At 41.5% G+C, this 9,597-nt stretch overlaps 1 protein-coding gene across 3 annotated transcripts in view; it reads left to right on the top strand.

Annotated features, from left to right (window-relative positions):
* Positions 1-9,364, top strand: part of rnf152 (ring finger protein 152) — a 59,366-nt gene extending 50,002 nt beyond the window's left edge. For all 3 annotated transcript variants that reach the window (XM_067578066.1, XM_067578065.1, XM_067578067.1), the window contains one exon: positions 3,675-9,364. In XM_067578066.1, coding sequence (XP_067434167.1) covers positions 3,866-4,510 — 645 coding nt within the window. In that variant the 5' untranslated portion in view covers positions 3,675-3,865 and the 3' untranslated portion in view covers positions 4,511-9,364. The remainder of the gene's footprint in view (positions 1-3,674) is intronic.
* The last annotated feature ends 233 nt before the right edge of the window (positions 9,365-9,597 follow it).

The raw sequence follows: 9,597 nt of genomic DNA on the forward strand, positions 1-9,597 counted from the left end.
CAGTTCAATTTGAACTGCCAGAAGTAACTGTTGTGATGTTTTTTTCATATTTATCGTGCAGCTTTATCATAGTCTTCTAAACGAGGAAGAGTGTAGAGTAGACTGGCAGAGGTGGAAAGGAAAAGACTGACAGGGAAAAGAAGAAAAGTGTGAAGAATTGGTGTAAAGTAGGAAAGGAGAAGCTTTTCAGTCAGAAGGGAAGAAGGAAGACTAGAGAGAGAGAGAGAGAGAGAGACTGCGTGTATGGGAATATTGAGCCACAAAGCATTTATGTCAGATCAAAGCTAATCCTTATCTTTGGGAAAAGGATTCAGTAATACCCTGGGCTGTCTCGCCCCCTCAAGGGCAGGTCTCTTTCTCTGTTTCCGTCATCCTCTGCTCGTCTTCCTCTCGCCTCAATTCTCCGTTTTAAAAACTACCAGGATTCTTCTGCACTTCTCCTCGACTTTGACTCGGTAACGGTGTGTGTGCAGAAACTAGGTCAGCCGGGGAGTGAGGAGAGAGGAGAGAGAGAGAGTAGGGTCTGGCCTCCGGACCCGGCCGCGGAGGGAGTGTTTTTGCCCCCGAGGGGGCCGGTGGTACTGCTGGTGAGGGCAGAGGATGGAGACGTACATGAGGCTGAGCGGTACAGAGGATGATGATGATGCTGACAACCCACAGATAAGACGACTTGACTCAAGAGTTTAACAGGCTAATGAGGATTTACTCAACTTCTCACCCTGCTGAAGCATTTTAGAGTGTGAGAACACCTGGTTCAACATCTGTCCCGTGAAATTATCTGCATTCTTGGGTCATTTCCTGTCAATTTAAGTGATTTTTAAGTAAAAATGACAAAAATTCCAAGGTTCCAGTGTCTCAAAATATTGAGAGAAAATATCTACAAATTAATTAACTACATTTACTGCATTTTACCTCGATGATGGATCTTGGTTAGGTTTACAATACCATTAGAATACCTGGTTTTCTTTCCTGTGTGAACCAACAAACATGATCCAACATCTATCTAATAAAATTATTTGCATTCTTGTGTCATTTCCTGTCAGTTGTTTAAATCAATTTAAGTGATTTTTAAGTAAAAATGACACAAATTTCAAGGTTCCAGTGTCTCAAAATATTGACCAAAGAGAAAATGATCTACAAATTAATTAACTAGACTTACTGCATCTTGGTTTGGCTTACAATACCATTAGGTTCCACTTTGAATCCAGTTTCTGTATAGTACCTGTATTCGTTAAGCTAAGTCTTCTCCCAACTATGCACAAAACATTCAGGTATTTATTTTAGAAAAAAAAAAAAATCTTCTTCCTAGTTTTTGGGATGTCAGTGTTCAAGTTTATTAACCTTTTACCACCTTTCACAGATTGCTAGTACCATGCAGAGTTTCATGAATGAAAGTGTAATATATGTATTAATGGATTAGACTCTTATCTTTTTATACATTGTCGTCATTTTCAAAAAGAGTTAAAAACAATCTAGACACGATGGTCCAAGTATACAGCTGAAGCCTTATAAAAAATGGGGATCATTTTTATGTGAGGTAACATGAGGTCAGGGATCGCCGTGGAGCAAAAAAACTGAGTTGGCAGATTTTAGATGAAGAAACAGTTTTTAACGTCTGGACAGAACCCAGTCTGCTTAATAAGGTCAGTATCTGAAGAAACGGATCAGTGCATCTCTAACAAATCCCTAAAAACTAAATCTAAAAAGAATCAGTAATGCTTTTTCAGAGACTGGTGCGGAGCTGAGCTGTCTGGACCGAGCTCTGTGTAGTAGCGCTACTCCTTTATTCTGAAAAGAACCGTTCGAGTTGACTCGGACATCAGGATGGAGATGATCCCGGACGCCTCCCCTGAGGAGGAAGCTCTGGTCAGGTCAAACTGTAAGGAAACCCCTGCGGCAGACCCCGAACATACTGGAGGGATTAGATATCTCGTCTGGTCTGGGTTCCCTCAGGAAGAGCTGAGGACGTGTTTATGGACAAGGGCATCCTGAGGACCTTGTTTAGTGTGCAACAATGAGGACCTGGACCTGGATAAGCAGCATAAAACAGACGGATAGATCGATGAAATGTTTGGGATTCGATAAAACGCTATCAAATCCTAAACATAGTCTTTGTGCAGTTATTTAGTGCCGCCCAAGGTTGAATGTTATAATCCTCTCTCACCCAAATGAACCAAACTAAGGGACTCCAGACCTGAATAAACCGCTCCAGGCACACTCGGTGTGAACACGCTCTTATCTGTCATTGCCACGTCGGTGTCCCTACAGGGCGCTATGAGGGATTTAATTGCCTGAGATCTTGTTTTTGATAAAGGACTGAGATGTATGGTGTCGCAGGGCAGCTCAGTGGTCACCTTTTTCCATTTCTATCACCGCTTTTCTCTCCATCCCCCCCCCCCACTCCATCTGTCTCACTCTTCACTCTAGCTGTCTACTCGTAGTCGTGCCCGGAGGGACACCGGCTCTGTTGAGACGGCAGAGAAAGAGAAAGAGAGGAAAAAATGCAGGCCGTCTTCCCTCCTCAGCAGTTTTCACACTTGACAATTTGGGTGAAAAAATAAAAAAATATAAAGTCGGCAGGCCCCTGTTTAGTATTCATTGTTTCCTTGGTGCTATTTTGACAGGGTTTAATCATCTGTAAAAGCAAACTATCACAGCTTCCGCATGGATTAACACGGTAGAGGTGATTATGCAAGAGGAGTAGGAGGAGAAAGAAATTGTTTATGGAGTCTGTGGCCTGAAGGAGACAGTTAAAAGAATTAGCCATACTTAACACAGATACCGAGGCTGAAGGGTCTCACGAACTCGCCCCTACTGCAGTCAGCTGGCGGCTGATATGTAAGATGCGTGTTAATGTACATAATAATCACTCCCTGCCATTCAGGATGCATTGTAATAGTTTGACCACCATTTGGGGGCCAGAATGTGTCAGAAACACAATGCTAGAAGGTTAGTTGTCACTATGACAACATGTATATAATTATCAACATACAGAAATTAGTCGTCTGCGAAGTATATCAAGCGGCGGAGATACAAAGAAGACGCCCCGTTTGCAGACTTGAAAAGAAACAAAAGCAGCTTCTTTCACCGTCGTGGTTCCTGCTGATGTTGCAGAGTGTTTATACATCCAAAAGATGCCTCTAACTAATCTGTGTGAATATGAATGAAGAAGATATCCTGGGTGATGAGACAGACCTGCTGAGAGATGCGTTGTTGTTGCCAGAATCTGACAAAAACATAAAAGCATAAAGTGCAAAACTGTGCAGAAGCAGTTTATGGTTTATTAGAATTAAGTGTGAAATTCTTGAACCTGTTGCATCTAATTTTCTGAAACATTTATCTGTGACCAGAGGGGGTGGAAAAAAAAAAGTGAAATTCAGCAGATGATCTAGATTTGCTGACATGAATTTAGCTTCCTGTGTCAATTGCTGCATGAAAAAGTAGGTCTGACAAAGAAGGTTGCTGCTCACCAATAATTTTACTCATCACAGTGACAGTGTTGCCTTGTCGCTTTCTGTTTCCTGTCTCCATCTCCATTTAGATAAAATAACCGTCTGTAAAATAACACCATAAACTTACTGTCATAATAAAAAATTTTATTAACCACCCAACTTGGTTAAAGCACTCTACAGTTTCATTGTCTCACCAACACCGTCTCTTCTCTTCTGTTGCAGATGGACCATGTTGACATGTCGGCTGTGACATCGCTGTGAAGTTGTGGAGCTAGCTGTGCTTTCTTTATGTCACTGGGAGCTGGTCAACGTTTCTACTAGATCTATTTGTTTTTCTACTTAAAACATTTCTATCGTGTGCCAGTAAATATAATAATAATAACAATAACAATAAGGGACCCACCTTTTAAAACATGGAGACTCTTTCCCAAGATTCCATACTGGAGTGCCAGATCTGCTTTAACTACTACAGCCCCCGCCGGCGGCCTAAACTCCTGGATTGCCGGCACACGTGCTGCTCGGTGTGTTTGACCCAGATGCGCAGCAGCCAGAAGGAGATTCGTTGTCCATGGTGCCGCGGCGTCACCAAACTCCCGCCGGGCCTGTCCGTCTCCCAGCTCCCGGACGACCCGGACATCATCACCGTCATCGCCATCCCTCACGCCTCCGAGCACACGCCCGTCTTCATCCGCCTCCCCAGCAACGGCTGCTACATGCTGCCCCTGCCCGTCGCCAAGGAGCGGGCGCTCGGCCTGCCGGGGGAGCTGGGATGTCGCTTCCTGCCTGGCAGCCAGCAGAAGGGCGTGACTGTGGTGACCGTGCCCGAGCAACAGCCTCTCGGCCTGGCTATGGGGCTGGACGGGGTGGGGGTGGGGCTGGACGGAGGGGAGGGCGAGAGGAGAGTCACCGGCCCCGTGGGAGGCGGAGGGAAAGGATCCACGTGGTCCGGCGTATGCACGGTGATCCTGGTGGCGTGCGTGCTGCTCTTCCTCCTGGGCATCGTGCTGCACAACATGTCCTGCATCTCCAAACGCTTCACTGTCATCTCCTGCGGCTGAGGGCGGCAGGGGGGGAGAGAGGAGGGAGGCTGCTCGGACTGCTGCGGACCCCTCCTGGATTCCCTCACTAGCCCTGTCTCTCCTCTCGGGACGGGACTCTGCTGAGGAGAAGGGGACTAAACTCACATCATGGGCATCCAAGGAAACTACAGAGTAATGTAGAGAGACACAGATGAAGAAGGCAGGAAGGAGATCCACAAATAGTCTGCCATTTCTTTTCTTTTTTTTCTTTTTTTTATTCGGGAGACTGAAATTAAAACGGAAATATACATACCAACCCTCCCTTTCCTCCTGTCCAACAACACTTTTGCTGGCCTTGAAACTCCCGCCCTTCTCCAGACCTGTCCATTTCCTCTCTGAAAGAACGCTTTGGGAATTACGCCAGATCTGTTTTTTTTTTTGTTTTTTTTTTGTCAGCCAGCTGATTTATTTTTGGCTCGTGGCCGGTCTGACACTCACAGTCGATGGATCGGCTGTTTAGTCTGTGGTTTGTAGAAGTACATCAGTTATCATCGTGTTGTTTAGCTGAGTTTAGCTTCCAAACGCAGTGAGTCTCCAGCTGGTGCCGCAGTACGGAGACTTCGAACTTGGCTGCTCTCTCCGTTCTCTGATGCTGCAGGAATTAACTGTGCAGGATCCACGTCTGGTCCCCCCCCCCCCGTCTGAATCATGTGGGAACTTTTTTTTTTTTTTTTTCTCTACACACAACAGCCTGTTTCTGTTCTGGACAAACTGTTGCTATGATGGTTCCATATTGTTAGTAAAAGGGGCTGTTGTCAAAAAAAAACAAAAAAAAAACAAAAAAAAAAAGATTGTATTTTTCATTCATGCCAGCATATTAGACACTCAAACCACAGGTAGTACTGAGTTGCTTTCTCAAGGCTTTAAATGTTTTGAATTAGCGCTGAGACGATTAGTCAATGAATCGATTTTAGTTGGTCGATAACAGTTTTGATAACTGATAAATACTCTTTAAGTCATTTATCGAGTAAAAATACCAAACATTTGTCGGCTGCAGTTCCTTTTAAATGTGAGGATTTGCTGCTTTTTTCTCTGTTGTATATCACTGGGAATTGAAGATCTTTTGGGGTTTTGGACTGTTGGTCGGACAAAACGAGCAATTTGAAGACATCAGTCGGGTTCTCAACTTGTGAATTTTCTAGATTAAATAATTAATCTAGTGATTTAAAAAAAGCAAAAACAGATTAATTGATAATGAAACTGATTGCTAGTTGCTGTGCTATTTTGAATATATGGCAGGTGGGAAACTTGAAGCCTGCCAAAAATCTACAGGCTATCTGATAAACTGTCAACGTCTTCAATTATTTCGATGGTATCGATCTTCTCATCTATGTCTCTCATCAAGTAAATAAACAAAATGTCAAACTATTTACTAAAATGTGGCAGATATCAGGGCAAAAATTCTCATTTCCAGTTTTTCTTTTATGTTTTACTTCTGCACTGCATCCATTTTTGTGTTATTTTTTTTATTTATCAGTTATTTGTCCATCTACTCTTCAACCCCCCGACCTGCTTCAGACCACCACCGGTCCTCCAGCCGGCAGCCCACACATTTATCGACTCCCTTCATCTTAATACCTTCCTTAATTTAGAAACCGGTGGACGTGGGCTCCGACGGTATGTCGGTGTGTGTTTATGTGTGTGTGTGTGTGTGTGTGAGGGTGTGGGTCAGTAACGGGTCAGGGAGTGGGCGGGCGCCGCAGGGTTTCAGTTAATGACGGCTGTATCGATTTATCTGCTTTTGAATATCTCTCGCATCCGCAGAGATGGATGTTTTTTTTTTTTCACTTTTATATATTGAGGCAAGCAAATTTGTTTGTTTACTGTATGGTTAAAGCAGCAGAGTGTACAGTACATTCAAACAGGGTGAACTCTTTTGTAAAGCAGCTTAGTCATGTACAGAATGATTGTAATTCCCTTGTCTTTTCCTGATAGCTTTTTTTTTTTTTTTTTGTTGACATGTTTTACTTTGTTGGTATTAAGAGTCTGATCTGAGATTAGGGAGCTCTGTGTGTGTGTGTGTGTGTGTGTTTGCTCTAAAAGAAACAAACAAGTTATTCAGTTCACTTCAGGGCACTCAGAGATGGCATGACACACCGATGACACAGCATGAGGAAAGATATTTGGTGTTTAGCATATAAAGAATTATATACTGTACCAAAATGTTATAAATAAACATATGTATCCACTTTTTCTTCACTTAAAATTATACACTTATTTCATGAATCTTAAGTATGGATGACCAAGTCTCTGTAAGGAGAAAAAAAAGTGACTTTTTCCTTTAAAATTTCATAAAACTTGTGTTAATTTTGTTCACCTTTTTTTTGATGTTTTGTGCATCCTACACCAAAGCAAGGACTGAGATCTAAAAGTTTTAGATATAAAAACATCCTGAAGCCATTTTGCAGCTCAAGGCTTCTTGCATCGCCTTGACTATTATGTTCGAAAGGCGTCGAGGCCACAATAGGGCAACTATTAGTTTTGCAGATGCGGCGAGAGAGAGACAGAGTTCAGTTCAGCTCAACCGGTTCATGTGGGACGTGCTGCTGGTTGCAGCTCTTGCTGTTGCTATGAGACTACACTGAAAGCCCCTTTTTTTTGAAGCGCCGCGCTCCTTAAGCTGAAAGTTGAAATATATTTAGCTCCGAGCACTCGGCGCTCTGTGAGCTCTCAAGAAAACTCGCTAATTTCTCAGCCTTTCAGGTTGAAGTGTTTTCTGGCACGGCTTCACCTGAGATCACTCTGAGATAAAGGAAATCCCAGTCAGAGTAAAAAGTCTTGACTGACACGTCAAACTTTCAACAGGTCGTCATTTGTAAGGGTTTATATGTTATAAATATTGTTTTTATTTATGGTTAATAAAACATTAGTTCATGTGTTACAGTTCTAAACAACTTATTAACATCAATAATTATTCAAATTAATCAGATTAACCCCTCCAATGTACCTGGCAACCCAAAAGATGTCATTAATGGCTTATTACTGATCTATAAAGCATTAATAAACCATTTATTAACGTTAATAAAGCCGTTACTCTTGAACAAACCCTTTTTAACATAAATATGCCTGACTGGAAACAATAAATCTTAAAATCTGTTACAGCAATTTTTTGGGGGAAATTAATAAATAAAATATGGCATTTATGGTACTGAGGGGTGAGCAGAGGTCTCCTCGTTAACCTGTATCACAAAAATAATATTTTCTCATTTACCCATCGGTGTTTTGGTGCCTGCAGATAGTTTTATTTGTATCTGCTGATGTTTGGAGGTATCCATGTGAGAGATTTATGCATCCAAACCAGACACAAGGTGGTGGAGGTGAATGGAAAGTGAATACAAAAGTCAGAAAGACCTTAATTTCCTGTTAACACCATTTACAGATTTCATTGGAACTACTTTCTACCAAATTAATAGTCCCTTTGAAAACTATTCTGTGGATTGTAACAAAAATAATGAACACTTTTTTTTGGAAATAGTTGTTGCTGTTGATTTTCACTCCATTCACCTCCACTGTATTGAACTGGAGGAATAAAGACCTGGACAAATAAAAACCAAGACTATCTGAATGGCTTCATATCACTGAATGAGATTTGGGTGAAACATCACTAGAACTCTTGAACCTTAAACAGTTTTTTACTAAAGATACATCTTCCCCCTTTTTCACTGGTGAATCTGATAAATATCAGCTTGTTAGCTTCACATCTGGTCACCTAATCCTCACCATCACTCTGTACACAATAACACTGATTGCATTGCTAGATTATCCTGGCAACCTTTTTTCTTATCCAAGAAATCTGAAATTGGAATTGGATGAAGGCAATACCACGATGATCTTTATCTCTCATGGTCTTTGTGGTTTTTAAGTCATCCGTTGCGCACAGATATTTTTTTTTTCAATTGACCTTTATGGCAAGAGGCCGGATGCGGTTGCTAGGAGATTTCTAACACATAGCGTCTTTATCGGATGTGCAGTTTTGGTGTACAAAGGGGGAAAATTCACAAGATGTTCCAGATAACCTGCTTCAACAAGCCGCCTGCTCCGAGTCACTGGGTCGTTGTCATGGCAAAGATGCAATCCAAACAAAAATAATTGATTCCAGTGCAATTCCTTTTCTTTTTTCCAGGAAATTTCATAGAAATTAAATATCAAAGTAGGTGTAAATGTTTTAAATTGGGAGATTTTTCTGCAGGAAACATGCTCTTAATATGCTCTTGGTGATTATCCACACTGGGTTCACTCTAGTTGTGATAAATGAACCTGTCTGAAGTCTTTTCCCTTTGCCAATCCATCTTCAAAGAGGCACGTGATTTAACGGCGGGGAGATGGAGAAACAAATGTACCTTTTTATTTTTTTTTCACTAAACAATTTCTGATGTGTGAGATTATTGATCTCATGCAGGTGGTGAAATCCAACTATTATTATTTGGAGGCAAACACTGTAGCATGTTGTCAGGCACACAAGCAATGAATGCAAAGGTTGTGTAATTTTTCCCCCAAGCATTTTCAGATTTTTCTTTGCAAAATGAAACATTCTCCAGTAAAAGATCAGTAGGGATAAAACTGAATATTCTTAAACACCTGATCTTTTACAGAAACGCCTGTTCCTGTCATACTACGACCTTTTCATCCCGGCATTCACATGACATTTACATGTGATGTGAGACAACATCATCCCTCTCAAATCTCCTTCCTGCCTTCTGTAATAATTTTTTTTTTTTTTTCCTCAAACTCCGAAACTGCCCTGTACAAGATTTTTACAGAAACTTTAAGAGTGACGACTAGAGACGTGTTAAAAGGAGGCTTGTCATTTCTGTGCCTGTGTGTTTGTAAAAATGCTGTGAAGTTCCTGTTGTAGTTTCCTGTTTGTGTCGGGTCGACGGCTGACAACGCGAGCAGCAGCTGTTTTGGTGAACTATTAAAGCAAACGCTCTGAATCTGAAACAACTAGGACTCCAGCGGTCTTCATTTTTAAATGTAATGTTTTATTGAGCTTTTCTAAGTTGAATACAAATGTCCTTTTTTTTTTTTTTTTTTTTTAGAGATATAATTACTTGACATTTACTGCT

Source organism: Thunnus thynnus, chromosome 21, assembly GCF_963924715.1.
Source record: "Thunnus thynnus chromosome 21, fThuThy2.1, whole genome shotgun sequence".
NCBI classification, from domain to species: domain Eukaryota; kingdom Metazoa; phylum Chordata; class Actinopteri; order Scombriformes; family Scombridae; genus Thunnus; species Thunnus thynnus.